Here is a 15,164-nt window from a genome sequence, read left to right as displayed (position 1 = left end):
GCCTAGGGACCCTCCAACCACAAGGGATGAACTCGGGTTTCACCAGTTTCCTCATTTCCCCTCCCCCCACCTTGTCTCAGTCAAATCCATCGAATTCAGCACCGCCTTCCTAACCTGCAATCTTCTTCCCGACCTCTCCGCCCCCACCCCAGTCTGACCTAACACCCTCACCTTGACCTCTTTCCACCTATCACATTTCCGACGCCCCTCCCCCAAGTCCCTCCTCCCTACCTTTTATCTTAGCCTGCAAGACACACTTTCCTCATTCCTGAAGAAGGGCTTATGCCCGAAACGTCGATTCTCCTGTTCCCTGGAATGCTGCCTGACCTGCTGCGCTTTTCCAGCAACACATTTTCAGTTCTGTATTGTTTAATACAATATATAAAAACAGGTGTGTCAGAGATTCTGTTCACTCTGTGAGTTGGCTCATTATCAAGGGCACTCTGTTTGTGTCGGGGACTGATTCTGATCTGGCTGCCTACATCCAGTGTATACTACGACTGTTGGTTTCTGCTTTTATTTTGGGGAACACGATTCCTAAACTGGCTGAACTGTATAGCCAGTTTGTGAACTTGTATTTCTTTTTTTTTAACTTTTTCTTCCCCCACACTACTGCCTAACGGTGGTAGTGCTTATATTTTGGTATTCCTTTTTATTGAGGACTGATTCTAAACTGGCTGATTTAAACAGATTTTGTGTTACAAGTGTAACTCAGTTCTCATTGGGGAAGTGTTGTTTTACTGGCTGGTTACAGCCTGTGTGTTACTCCTTCCTCTTTTACTTTGAGAAAAGGATTATGCTGATTTTGTGGCAGGGCTCAGCCCTTGCATTCTGGTTTTCTCTCTTTTGAATTTGTTTTCAATTTTTTGTGTTTGGACTGAGCCCCTGTGAAGAAAAATGCATCTTTCCAGATGAGCTGTTCCTGAGGGTAGGCCTCTGTAAAGACTAGATTTCTGTGTGTGTGCTGGGAGGTGAGCATTTGCTGTGTCCTGGAGTTCAGGAGTGGACTCTGTCTTTGAGAGTGGACCAAACCCCTGTGAGTTAGCTGCACCTTCACAATGTACTGTGTTCCTGTGGATTAACTAGGACTCTGTGGAGACTAAAAGGTAAAAACAATGACTGCAGATGCTGGAAACCAGATTCTGGATCAGTGGTGCTGGAAGAGCACAGCAATTCAGGCAGCATCCAAGGACAGGCAAAATCGACGTTTCGGGCAAAAGCCCTTCATCAGGAATTATTCCTGATGAAGGGCTTTTGCCCGAAACGTCGATTTTGCCTGTCCTCGGATGCTGCCTGAATTGCTGTGCTCTTCCAGCACCACTGATCCAGAACCTCTATGGAGACTGAACACCTATTGGTGTGTTGTGGGGTGTGTATTTGCTGCCTTCAGCAGTAGACTCTGCATACCATTGTGGACTGTATCTGTGACAATGCATTCTGCATACTGGGGTGGACTCTATTCCTGGGAATGGACTCTGCATTTCAAAGAGAACTGTTTATGGTAATGGACTTTGTTTGTTGATAATTGACTCTGTTTTGTTGGCTATTGCATTTATCACCTGCACTGTCTTGTGTCCCTGGGTCTGTCAGGCCTCACTGTGAGCTGGGAGGCTCGTAGGTCGTCCTGAAAGCTGTCACCCCGAGAGGCGAGGGTGGGTACGCCGTCCTGTGCACCGGAAGGTGGGTAGGCTGCCCCGAAAGCCAGAAGGTGGGTAGGTCGCCCTGATGCCAGTCGCCCTGAGAGCCGGAAGGTGGGTCGGCCGTTCTGAGCGCTGTCGTCCCGAGAAGAGATAATCGGGATGGGCTGTCCTAGAGGTGGTCGGAAGGTGTGTCAGAGCAGCCGAGAGCCAGAAGGTGGGTAGGGGCAGACAGAGATCTGGAAGGCTTGTGGGCTGCCCCGTGCGCCGTCATCCCATGGAAGGGGATGGGCTGTCCTAGAGCTGGCTGGAAGGTATGTCAGGGCAGTCCACAGGCCGGATGGCGCGTCGGGGTGGGCAAGAATCAGACGGTACATAGGGTCAGACCGAGAGCCGGTAGGCGGGTAGGCCATCCTCAGTGCTGTCTCCCCAGGCAAATACCAGGGCGGGCTGTCCTTGAAGTGGCTGGAAGGTGTGAATGGCAGATAGAGAAGCCGCAGGTTGGTAGGCCGTCCTGATCGCTGTCATCCTGGGAGGGGGTGTGGGTAAACAGGGCGGGCTGTCAGGGCAGACCGAGAGCCGGAAGGGGCATGGTGCGGAGCAGGAGCTAGAAGATGCGTAGGGGCTGGCTGCCTTAGAGTAGCCGGAAGGTGGGAGGGACAGGAGGCTTGATTGGGTGGGGAGGGGAGGGGAGGATTTTGTATTCTATGCACTGTTTCTTATCTGAATTGCACTGTCTTGTATGTGTTTGGTACTGTTACTTTTGTGATGACTGAAAGTGGGATTTGAGGTTTGTCCTCATTTCCCTGGAAACTGGCTGAATGGTGGGGTTTGGGGTCTAGCCTTGCCACTCCTCTCCCTTGTAAATTGCTCTTTCTCTGTATACAGCTGTTAAAGTTAATTATTTGTTTTTAACTTATAATGTTTAATAAAATAAAAAAAACCCAGGCGTGTCAGCGATTCTGTTCACTCTGAGAGCTGTCTCTGAGGGAGCTGGATCAGTGTTAAGGAGTCTCTACATAGAAAGAGTGACTCAAAGTGATAGGATACCAGTCTCTGTAGAGTTATTTCACAAAGGAGGGAAGGGGGCCTCTTTTACACAGCACGCTTATTGTGTAAGACCCTTTCTGTTATTTCCCCCATCTGTTACCCAGCAGTTTTGCCAATGCAAGCTTTACTTAGTGGGTTTGCAGCTTGCAACTGCTTTGGCTGAGTGATCTTTTCTGCAAACAGCCCTTCCCCCTTCCCTTCAAGGAGTTCAAAACACACTGCCTTCTCAATTCAATATCCAGGATAGTTTACCCAGAGGTGGGACACAAGGAGCTCTCTCAGGAGAAAGGGATACCATAACCATTCCCAAACACAGAAGGATGACTTCTGTCCCAATTATTTCCGAGCTAATTCTGTCTGTCGGGAGAGAAAATTCTGTTACGAGGCAACAGGGAGTGTGCGCTGATGAGATTGACGTGGGGGATGGTGGGCGGTGGGATGATTGGAATGCTTGCTGGGAAGGTTTGGAGTTAGTTTCAAACAGACTGAGGTTACGCTGTCTCTGGCTGCTCTCTGCTTTCAGACACAGAGCTATTACACAAAACCATTCCATGAGGTTCCTTAACTTAATACTAATTATTATAAACACAAAGTCGCTGGATATATTTTCCCCTCCCTCCAGTTTTCTCTTCCATCTCCTCTAACCATGTCCCCTTTCCATGATCTCTGACTGGAAAAATGTGATATAGGACACAGAACAGAAATCCCTTTTTGTCCTTGAGAGCATCAGGATTATTCAGAACCAGCATTTTGACTCTTTGCATAAGGTGAAGATTAGGTGGCTCAGTCTATCATTTATCAGGGAATTAGAATTCGACTTTATTGTCATGTGTAGTCAAGTACAGAGACACAGTGAATGTTACCATTCCTGGTGCCATCTGAGGTATAAAGGTATAAAATCTAAGGTATAAAGTAGAAAAATAAGGAAAAAAAAATAAAATTCAACATTAAAGTCTTCTTCAAAATAGGAATTTGTGCCCCTCCAACCTCTTCTAGCATTCATTTTGACCATGTCTCAACCATAAACGAAATTTAATGTTGCTTGAGACTACTACCTAACCAAAACTTTATTAGTCCCTGTCACAGATATATCTGTTCCTGACAGTACCAGTAAGAATGACCACCACACAGTCCTCATGGAGACAAACTCCCACCTTTAACTACTCGCTGGAATTTAGAAGAATGAGGGGAGGATCTCGTAGAAACATTTAAAATCCTGATGGGACTGGACAGGCTAGATGTGGGAAGAGAGTTCCCGATGTTGGGGAAGCCTAGAACTAGGGATCACTGCCTAAAAATAAGGGGTAAGCCATTTAGGACTAAGATGAGGAAGATTTTCCTCACTCAGAGAATTGTGAAACATTGGAATTCTCTCCCACAGGAAGGTGTTCATTAGATATATTCAAAAGGGAGCTGGAGTGGCCCTTGCAGCTGAAAGAATCAAGGGGTGTGGAGAAAAAGTGGGAAAGAGGTAGTGAGATTCCATGATCAGCCATGATCATATTGAATGGAGGTGCAGGCTTGAAGGGACAAATGGTCTACTCCTGCACCTATTTTCCATGTTTCTATATTTCACGTTAAGTATACTTTCCATTGTGTTGTGTAGCACTATCACCGTCCCAAACAGGATGGGCTTCCGAGAGATCCAGCAACTCAAGATAACTGGGAATCCATGAGGCACCGTGGACCATCATCAGAATCATATTTGCAACACAGTCTACATTCTTGGGTCCAGCATATCCCCAACTCGGCCATTACAATCAGGCCAGGGGTGCAATGAATAGTGCAGGAAGGTATGTTTGGAGCCGCATCACAGTTTAGAACTTCAAAATAACAAATTGAATTTGCGATGTGACTCATTTATCCTTGCAAGACCTGACATAGGTTCATATACAGGGACATGTTCTAACAAAAGGAGTATTTGCAAGTCTTGCCCTTTATTGAATTACCCAGGAGCTTGGGGAGCTTATGATTTCTGTGTTGCTTTCCCCGTGGTGACACCTCGGCCAATCATCAATGTTGTTGGTGTCCAATCAATCAGCATAGTGATGTGTCCACGTACCATCCATCAAATGGCTGCCATGAAATATGACAACATTGCAATGCGGAGCATCAAGAAATGGTAATTCTGCACCTTCATAGCGCGCACAGCCCTCTCCCAGGGACCCTTAGATCTGACTGTTCCTTCAGGTTGAGAGAATTCAGGACTGGGTTGCTTATCATGAAGAAGTGGTGATGTGTGACTGAGGAATAAGACTTCAGGGGGAGAGAGAGAGAGAGTCTGATGGATAGACACTTAAAGACAGTGAGGGATAGAGGCTTGCAGAGAGAGAGAGACAGGGATAGGGACATGAGGAATGACTGAGAAATCAGGACTTGGGGTGAAAGAGAGACTGAGGGATGGGGCTGTGTGAGTGTGAGACGGAGAGACAAACGCTGAGGGATAAGGACTCAGAGTAAGTCTGAGGGATTGGGACTTAGGAAGAGAGTAAGATTGAGGGTAGGAGCTCAGAGAGAGAGAGAGAGTCAGAGGGTGAGAGGCTCATTGGGAGGGGGTGACCAAGGGATATGCTCGGAGTAAGAGTGAGACTGGAGAATAGGGGCTGAGAGAAAGGGAAACTGAGGGATAGAAGCTCAGAAAGAAAGTGAGACCCTGAGGGATAGGGACACTGGGAGGGTGTGAGACTGAAAGGGAGGTTTTGAGAGAAAAACTGATCGGGGCTCAGTGAGTGAGATTTGGGGATGGGGTTCAGAAAGTGACAGAGAATGGAGCTGAGATGGACTGAGAGATAGGAGTTGAGAAGGAGAGAGACTGAGAGATTGGAGCTGAGTGAGAGAGACTGATTGAGAGAAGACATGGTACTGAGTTTACCTATTTAGTTGTGATGCCCAGCAAAGCTAAGGGAGTAACAACAGAGCAGCATTTGGAAATGGAGCTCCTGTAGATTCAGGAGAAAGCAACATCTGCAGATACTGGAGATTATAGTCGCAGAGTGTGGTGCTGGAAAAACACAGACGGTCAGGCAGTCAAGGAGCAGGAGAATCGACGTTTCGAGCATAAGCCTTTTATCAGGAATGAGGCTTGTGGCCCAAGGCACATTGATCCTGTATGATTGGAAGATCCCAAGGTGGAAGATGAGTCGTTCTTCTTCCAGGCATTGGGGGATGGGTTTGGCGATGGAGGAGGCCCAGGCAGAGTTAGAGGGGGAGTTAAAGTGTTCAGCCACGGGGATTGGGGTTGTGTAATGTGTGTCTCCCAGAGGTGTTCTGTGAAACGTTCTGCAAGTTGGCATCCTCTCTCCCCAATATAGAGGAGACCACATCGGGAGCAACAGACACAGTAGATGATGTGTGGAAGCACAAGTAAATCTAGAACTCTGTGGGAAGCTAGAGAAGTGATTGCTGGGCCTCTTACTGAGATATTTGTATCATCAATAGTCACGGGTGAGGTGCCGGAAGACTGTAGGTTGGCTAACATGGTACCATTGTTTAAAAAAAGTGGTAAGGACAAGCCAGGGAACTATAGACCGGAGAGCCTGACGTCAGCAGTGGGCAAGTTGCTGGAGGGAAATCTGAGGCACAGGATGTACATGTATTTGGAAAGGCAAGGACTGATTAGGAATAGTCAACATGGCTTTGTGGGTGGGAAAACATGTCTCGCAAACTTGATTGAGTTTTTGAAGAAGTAACACAGAGGATTGATTAGGGCAGAGCGGTAGATGTGATCTATATGGACTTCAGTAAGGCATTTGACAAGGTTCTCCATGGGAACCTGATTAGCAAGGTTAGATTTCATGGAATACAGGGAGAACTCGCCATTTGGATACAGAACTGGCTCAAAGGTAGAAGATAGAGGGTGGTGAGGGTTGCTTTTCAGACTGGAGGCCTGTGACCAGTGGAGTGCCACAAGGATCGGTGCTGGGTCCACTACTTGTCATCATTTATATAAATGATTTGGATGTGAACAGAGGAGGAATAGTTAGTGAGTTTGCAGATGACACCGAAATTGGAGGTGTAGTGGACAGCGAAGAGGGTTACCTCACGTTACAACAGGATCTTGACCAGATGGGCCAATGGGCTGAGAAGTGGCAGATAGAGTTTTTCAATAAATGTGAGGTGCTGCATTTTGGAAAAGCAAATCTTAGCAGGACTTACACACTTAATGGTAAGACTCTCGGGAGTGTTGCTGAACAAAGAGACCTTGGAGTACAGGTTCATAGCTCCATGAAATAGGATAGTGAAGAAGGTGTTTGGTATGCTTTCCTTTATTGGTCAGAGTATCGAGTACAGGAGTTGGGAGGTCATGTTGCGGCTGTACAGGACATCGGTGAGGCCACTTTTGGAATATTGTGCGCAATTCTGGTCTCCTTCCTATCGGAAAGATGTTGTGAAACTTGAAATTGTTCAGAAATGATTTGCAAGGATGTTGCCAGGGTTGGAGGATTTGAGCTACAGGGAGAGGTTGAATAGGCTGGGGCTGTTTTCCTTTGAGCGTCGGAGGCTGAGGGATGACCTTATAGAGGTTTATAAAATCCTGAGGGGCATGGATAGGGTAAATAGACAAGGTCTTTTCCCCGAGGTGTGGAAGTCCAGAACTAGAGGGCATAGGTTTAGGGTGAGAGGGGAAAGATATAAAAGAGACCTAAGGGGCAATTTTTTCACGCAGGGGGTGGTGCATTTGTGGAATAGGCTGCCAGAGGAACTGGTGGAGGCTGGTTCAATTGCGACATTTAAAAGGCATCTGGATGGGTATATGAATAGAAGGGGTTTGGAGGGATATGGGCCGGGTGCTGGAAGGTGGGACTAGATTGGGTTGGAATCTGGTTGGCATGGACGGGTTGGACGGAAGGGTCTGTTTCTGTGCTGTACATCTCTATGACTCTAAATCTCTGTCAGATCCTTTGGGACCTTGGACAGAGGGTGAGTTGGTAGGGGGCGTGGATCTAACATGGGAGTCACGGAGAGAATGGTCTCTCCAGAATGCAAAGAGGGGTGGAGAGGGAAACGTATCCCTGGTGGTGAGGTCTGTTTGTAGGTGGCAGAAATGGCAAACAATAATGCAATATACCTGGAGCTTGGTGGGGTGGAAGATGAGGACCGGGGCGTTCTGTCCTTGTTGGGATTGGAGGGATGGGGTTCAAGGACGGAGGTGAAGGAAATGGAGGAGATGCACTGGAGAGCAACGTTGACCACGTGGGTGGGGACATTTTCAGGAAGTGGAGGAGATGTGCTGGAGGGCATCATCAACCATGTGGGAAATACCATTGCCTCCACAACTCCCTTGTTGGGTCTGCGCCACCCACCAACCCACCCTCCCCTCCCAGCACTTACCCTGCCACTGCAAGAAGTGCAAAACCTGCACCCACACCTCCTCCCTTACCTCCGTCCATGACCCCAAAGGATCCTTCCACATCCAAAGAGATTTACCTGTACTTCCACACGTCATCTACCGTGTCCATTGCTCCCGATGTGGTCTTGTAACATCCAAGGAGCAGGAGAATCGATGTTTCGGGCATGAGCCCTTCTTCATGCCCGAAACGTCGATTCTCCTGCTCCTTGGATGCTGCCTGACCTGCTGCGCTTTTCCAGCAACACATTTTCAGCTCTGATCTCCAGCATCTACAGTCCTCACTTTCTCCCGATGTGGTCTCCTCTACATTGGGAAGACAGGATGCCAACTTGCGGAATGTTTCAGGGAACATCTCTGGGACACATGCACTAATCAACCCCATCTCCCTGTGGCCGAATACTTTAACTCCCCCTCCCAACCAGCCAAGGACTATCCTACCTACCCACCTTCCTTCCCACCTATCCGCTCCACGCTATCACATTCACCCCCACCTCCATCTGCCTATCACATTCCCAGCTACGTTTCCCCAGCCCCATTCCCCTCCCATTTATCTTTCAGCCCCCTTAGCCCACAAGCTTCATTCCTGATGAAGGGCTTATGCCTAAAACATCGATTCTCCTGCACCTGGGAAGCTACCTGACTGGCTGTGCTTTTCCAGCATCACACTCTTCGAGTTCTGTTGATTCAGTCTGGTTTTAAAGCTGCTCATGGTTCGGGTGCTCCCCTTAGTGGGAGGAACCGGTACTTCAGCCTTGTGTACTTCATCCAGCCAGCTCCATTTTGTGCCCATTTGTTAATTTCTGAGGCCATTTTATAGGTTGCACTGAGGCTAATTGGCTGACAAACAACTTGAAACCTAGTAAGTCACAGTGATTTTTTCATATGCAGGAAAAACATTTAAAAAGTAAACAAGAAACTTGTGCAATTGCCAGGAATTTTTTTTTATTTCAAAAATATATTCATAAAATTATTTTGATATCTATACAATTGGTCATGCCATTCTTATGCACACATTGCATTTCTTTACATACAGAGATCGGAATTAATCATTCGTATATACAGGTCTGTACATTGACCATCCAGATTTTTAGCTGAGGTGTCAGCGGGGCCCAATTTCTGGGTGGGCCCCCTGTTCTTCTTCGGCAGGCAGACCTTACACAGTGGTCTTTCCCCACCGCGCCTTGGCGGCAGCTGCCCCAAGCTTCAGCACGCCCCTCAACACGTAGTCCTGGACCTTGGAATGTGCCAGTCTGTAACATTCAGTCAGGGTCAACTCCTTCACCTGGAAGACCAACAGATTTCAGACAGACCAAAGAGCGTCTTTGCTAATTGGCTGACAAACAACTTGAAACCTAGTAAGTCACAGTGATTTTTTCATATGCAGGAAAAACATTTAAAAAGTAAACAAGAAACTTGTGCAATTGCCAGGATTTTTTTTTATTTCAAAAATATACTTTATTCATAAATTTATTTTGATATCTATACAATTGGTCATGCCATTCTTATGCACACATTGCATTTCTTTACATACAGAGATCGGAATTAATAATTCGTATATACAGGTCTGTACATTGACCATCCAGATTTTTAGCTGAGGTGTCAGCAGGGCCCAATTTCTGGGTGGGCCCCCTGTTCTTCTTAGGCAGGCAGACCTTACACAGTGGTCTTTCCCCACCGCGCCTTGGCGGCAGCTGCCCCAAGCTTCAGCACATCACTCAACACGTAGTCCTGGACCTTGGAATGTGCCAGTCTGTAATATTCAGTCAGGGTCAACTCCTTCAGCTGGAAGACCAACAGATTTCAGACAGACCAAAGAGCGTCTTTCACCGAGTTGATGATCCTCCAGGCACAGTTGATGCTCGTCTCGGTGTGCATCCCGGGGAACAGACCGTAGAGCACGGAGCCCCACGTCACGGCGCTGCTCGGGACGAACCTCGACAAACACCACTGCATTCCTCTCCAGACTTCCTTTGCATAGGCACATTCCAGAAGGAGGTGTGTGACAGTCTCGTCCCCCCCCTGCAGCCGCTTCGGCGGCAGCGTGCGGTGCGGCAGAGAGTCCGGGTGTGCAGTGAGAGCCCTTCTCACCACCAGCAAAACCATGTCTTGGTGCTTGTTGGAAAGTTCTGGCAATGAGGCATTCTGCTAAATGACTTTGACCATCTGCCCGGGGAATCGCTCAACAGGATCCGCCTTCTCCTTTTCCCAAAGGGTCTCAAGGACACTACGTGCAATTGCCAGGAATATTAAAAGGTTGAAATGCCCTACAGGAGAGTTATAGAGAACTGCTTATCAACACTGGCTCAGTTTCAGACTTCCACTCTTTGTGATGTTGGAATGGAATGACCGAGGAGGAAGGACCTTCAGGCAAGACTGGAATGTGGGTGTAATCTGTAACCAATGCAGCTCAGCCCAGGAATGTTTTGGAGCCCATGCCTGTGGCTTGTCCTATTGATAGCCCTGGAGGGAGGGTACATACTAGCGACACACGTGAGACCTTCTCACCAGTAAATTTTAGAGCAGAGAGCATCAAGACAATAACAGTTTCTTCAGGAGTTTACATCCAATGTGTTCATCTTAAGATCAGGGTAATTGGCCTTTCAATGGACAACACCAGTTACTTTAAAGTCAGGGTTTCTAGATAAAAAGCAAAAAATGCTGGAAATACTCAAGATATGACTTGGGGTAGTTTAGAATTCAGGTAAGGAACACTGAGAGGTTAAGAGGAGATAATATAGTATGACAGTAAGCTTGTAAGGAACAGAAAAGAGCTTCTGTATATGTAAAAAGTAAAAGATTAGTGAAGCCAAATATAGGCCCCTTACAGTCTGAAATGAAACAGTTAGTTCTTTTGTTGTGGTTCTGTTCGCCGAGCTGGAAGTTTTTGTTGCAAACGTTTCGTCCCCTGGCTAGGCGACATCATCAGTGCTTGGGAGCCTCCTGCGAAGCGCTTCTTTGATGTTTCCTCCGGTGTTTATAGTGGTCTGTCCCTGCCGCTTCCGGTTGTCAGTTTCAGCTGTCCGCTGTAGTGGTTGGTATATTGGGTCCAGGTCGATGTGTTCGTCCACAAACTCCATCAACAAACACATCGACCTGGACCCAATATACCAACCACTACAGCGGACAGCTGAAACTGACAACCGGAAGCGGCAGGGACAGACCACTATAAACACCGGAGGAAACATCAAAGAAGCGCTTCGCAGGAGGCTCCCAAGCACTGATGATGTCGCCTAGCCAGGAGACGAAACGTTTGCAACAAAAACTTCCAGCTCGGCGAACAGAATCACAACAACGAGCACCCGAGCTACAAATCTTCGCACAAACTTTGAGTTAGTTCTTTTATTCATTCGTGGGATATGACATTACTGGAGGTTGAGAGATGACTTTATAGATATTTATAAAATCATGAAGGGTATAGATTAGGTGAATGGCAGATATCTTTTCCCTAAAATGGGCTACTTCAAGACTGGGGGCATGTTTTTAAAATGAGAGGAGAAAGATTTAAAAATGACATGGGGGAAATTTCTTTACACAGAGAGTGGGATGTGTGTGGAATGACCTTCCAGAGGAAGTGGAGGATGCAGGTACAGTCACAACATTTAAAAGACATTTAGGTAAGTACATGTAAAAGAAATGTTTGAAGGGGTATGGGCAAAGCACAGATAGGTTGGACTAGTTTCATTTGAGATTATGGTTGACATGGACTGGATGGACCGAAGGATCTGTTTCCATGCTGTATGACTCTATTACTCTATAATTCTCTTCCATAAACACCAACTGGTGGTGGAACAGTTATTAAATATATTAAACATGTCAAATCTAAGTTTGTTTAATATATTTCAGCTGCCTGACACTTTAATCTTTTCTATAAATTCTTTTGTCATGTGGTCCTGCTCCACATCCACCTGATGAAGGAGCAGCACTCTGAAAGTTAGTGCTTCCAAATAAACCTGTTGTTGTGTGATTTTTAACTTTGTTCACTGAGATAGAGCTGTGTGCTCCCCTTAGTGGAAGAGGAGGGAAGTGCACCTCAGCATTCCACTTCTTCCATTTTGTGCTCTCTTTCTTTCACTGACCATTTTAATGGCCGCCTCTCAATTTGTGAACCAGATGAAATGCTTTAGGATATTTCAATTATTACATGGTCACCATAACTGACGTGAGCTTTCTATTCCAACTTTGTTTAATTTAGCCTGCCTTGGTAGAATTTGAACTTGCATCTCCAACCTTTGTTCAGGAACATAACCAATTTCTGAGTAATATATGTACCAGTCAGTGACCCAGCTCGGACTAGAATGAAGATTGTTCAATAAATGACATAAAAACACCACAGTAAGACGAATAAATTGTTGCTCAATTTTGTTGTAGAAAAGCAAACTGGTTTGTTTTGAAATCTGCCTTTAGTGTTAAAGCAGTGTTGAGAGTGTGGGCTGGAAAAGCACAGCAGGTCAGGCAGCATCCAAGCAGTCGGAGAATCGATGTTTCGGGCATAAGGCCTTCATCAGAATGAGGCTTGTGGGTCAAGGGGGCTGAGAGATAAATGAGAGGGGAGTTGGACTGGGGAGGAAGACAGATCCCAAGGCGGAAGATGAGGCATTCTTTCTCCAGGTTTAGGGTGGTAAGGGAGTGGCGATGGAGGAGGCCAAGGACTTACATCTCCTTGGGAGAGTGGGAGGGGGAGTTAAAGTGTTCGGCCGGGGGGGGGGGGGTTGCTTCATGCTTGTGTCCAGGAGATGTTCTCTGAAGGGTTCCGCAAGTAGGCATCCTGAAAGCAGCCAAGAATATAGTATTGGGAGTAAATCAGGAGTGTGAACTAACAGGTATTGAAAAGCACAGTGATCTAGATATGTCCAAACGACTGTCCCTGAGTTGTATGGCTCTGGCTTCAGTTCCATGGTTTTCTATTGTTAATTTGTTTAGTGTTAAAGGAGCCAGGAGGTTAATTGGAAAGGATGTTATTCTTCGGGGAAATGCCTTTCTGCTGTGTACTTTGTACACTGTGACCTACGTGATTTTGATTTAGTTACATTTCTGTTTTTCAAACCACATGTCAGGAAATTACATCTGAATGAATGAGTAGTGGATTAGGTTTATGCACAAGGAAAGAGAGGTTCTGTGTAATGTTCTTTGCAACTAGTAAAATATGTCAAGCATTTGTTGGACATTAGAACCATTAATGTTTATCAATGGGTGTAAGTTAATGTCAAGAAAAATAAAATTAATATAAACCAGCCAAAGTAAAATAAAGTTAATGTAAATGAAGTACAGTTAGGGCATGGCAGAGCATCTCGGTTGGGACTTTGGGAAGCAGTGGAGACTCTCAGTGACCTGGATGGCCATAAATGCAGCAAGTAGCTCCAGCTGCTGAAAACTGATCTCTGGATTTTGAAGCTCAAGCAATGGCTGGTGTCACTGTGGTGCATCTGGGAGGCTGAGAGCTTCATCGAGTCATAACAATCTACAACATACATAACAATGTATTTTAGTTTGGGTGTTTTTATGGCCACAGACATAACTCTCGGATGTTGTGTTGGTGGCAGGGTCAGGAATGTCACAGAGCACCTGGAGGACGTTCCTCTGGGAAAGGGGATCAGCTAGAAACCATCATCCACCCCAGTAATAATAGCAGAGGCAGGAAGGGGAAATCAGAGTTCAGGGAATTTGGAAGGAGAACGAGCCCTTCACAACATTCATCCAAGGATTACTCCCAATCCCAGGAGGTAGTGAGCATAGAAACTTAGAACTGAGTGATTGATCACATGGCTGGAAAACTGATAGAGGAAGGCACCAGGACCAGTTCTGGGGCGGGTGAGACCCTGTACAAAATGGACCATTTGCTGTTGAGCAGGATGGGACTGATACTCTTGTTGAGTGATTTGCTGTTGGGGTGATGTTATGAGGGTGTGAGCAACTCAGATCTCAGAGTGAAAACTGGCTGGAAAAACCATACATTTTTTCATCCTCCTAGTGTTTTTTTTCTTCCCCTTCTTTTTCTTTTCTTTCCTTCAATTCCCAGCCTCCAGCGACAACTCCTGGCCTAGCACAGTGACCATCTGACCTCCCACAGTGACCTCCCAGCCTCCCACAGCCACCTCCCGGCCTCCCACAGCTACCTCCCAGCCTCCCACAGCAACTTCCCAGCCTGGCACAGCGACCTCCTGGCCTCCCACAGCGATCTCCCAGCCTGGCGCAGTATTCTCCTGGCCTCCAACAGTGACTTCCCGGCCTCCCACAGCCACCTCCCAGCCTGCCACAGCTACCTCCTGGCCTCCCACAGCCACCTCTCGGCCTCCCACAGCAACCTCCCAGCCTGGCACAGTGACCTCCTGGCCTCCCACAGGGACCCCCTGGCCTGGCGCAGTGATCTCATGGCCTCCCACCGAGACCTCCCGGCCTGGAGCAGCGACCTCCTGGCCTGGCGCAACTACCTCTTGGCCTCCCACAGCAACCTCCCACCCTAACGCTGCGACCTCCTGGCATCCCACAGTGACCTCCCAGCCTGGCGCAGCGACCTCCTGGCCTCCCACAGGGACCTCCCAGCCTGGCGCAGTGACCTCCTGGCCTGGTGCAGCGACCTCCCGACCTCCTGGCCTCCCACAGCGACCTCCCGGCCTGGCGCAGTGACCTCCTGGCCTGGTGCAGCGACCTCCCGGCCTGGCGCAGTGATTTCCCGGCCTCCCACAGTGACCTCCCGGCCTCCCACAGCGACCTCCCTGCCTGGCGCAGTGACCTCCCGGCCTGGCGCAGTGATCTCCTGACCTGGCGCAGTGATCTCCCGGCCTCTCACAGGGACCTCCCAGCCTGGCGCAGTGACCTCCTGGCCTGGCGCAGTGACCTCCCGGCCTGGCGCAGTGATCTCCTGACCTGGCGCAGTGATCTCCCGACCTGGGGCAGTGACCTCCTGGCCTGGCGCAGTGACCTCCTGGCCTCCCACAGTGACCTCCCGACCTGGGGCAGTGACCTCCTGGCCTCCCACAGCGACATCCCGGCCTGGCGCAGTGACCTCCTGGCCTGGTGCAGCGACCTCCCGGCCTGGCGCAGCGACCTCTTGGCCTCCCAAAGCGACATCCCAGCCTGGCGCAGCCACCTCCTGGCCTGGTGCAGCGACCTCCTGGCCTCCCACAGCG

General features: G+C 48.1%; 1 protein-coding gene across 1 annotated transcript in view; it reads left to right on the top strand.

Annotated features, from left to right (window-relative positions):
- The window catches only part of polr1c (RNA polymerase I and III subunit C), a 51,797-nt gene extending 37,612 nt beyond the window's left edge, over nt 1–14,185 (top strand). The window contains exon 9 of the mRNA XM_043687338.1: nt 14,054–14,185. Within this exon, the coding sequence (XP_043543273.1) occupies nt 14,054–14,094 (41 nt within the window). The 3' untranslated portion in view covers nt 14,095–14,185. The remainder of the gene's footprint in view (nt 1–14,053) is intronic.
- The last annotated feature ends 979 nt before the right edge of the window (nt 14,186–15,164 follow it).

This window comes from Chiloscyllium plagiosum, chromosome 3, assembly GCF_004010195.1.
Source record: "Chiloscyllium plagiosum isolate BGI_BamShark_2017 chromosome 3, ASM401019v2, whole genome shotgun sequence".
NCBI lineage: Eukaryota > Metazoa > Chordata > Chondrichthyes > Orectolobiformes > Hemiscylliidae > Chiloscyllium > Chiloscyllium plagiosum.
The sequence above is the reverse complement of the archived record's forward strand: the minus strand, read 5'-3'. Positions and strand labels throughout refer to the sequence as shown.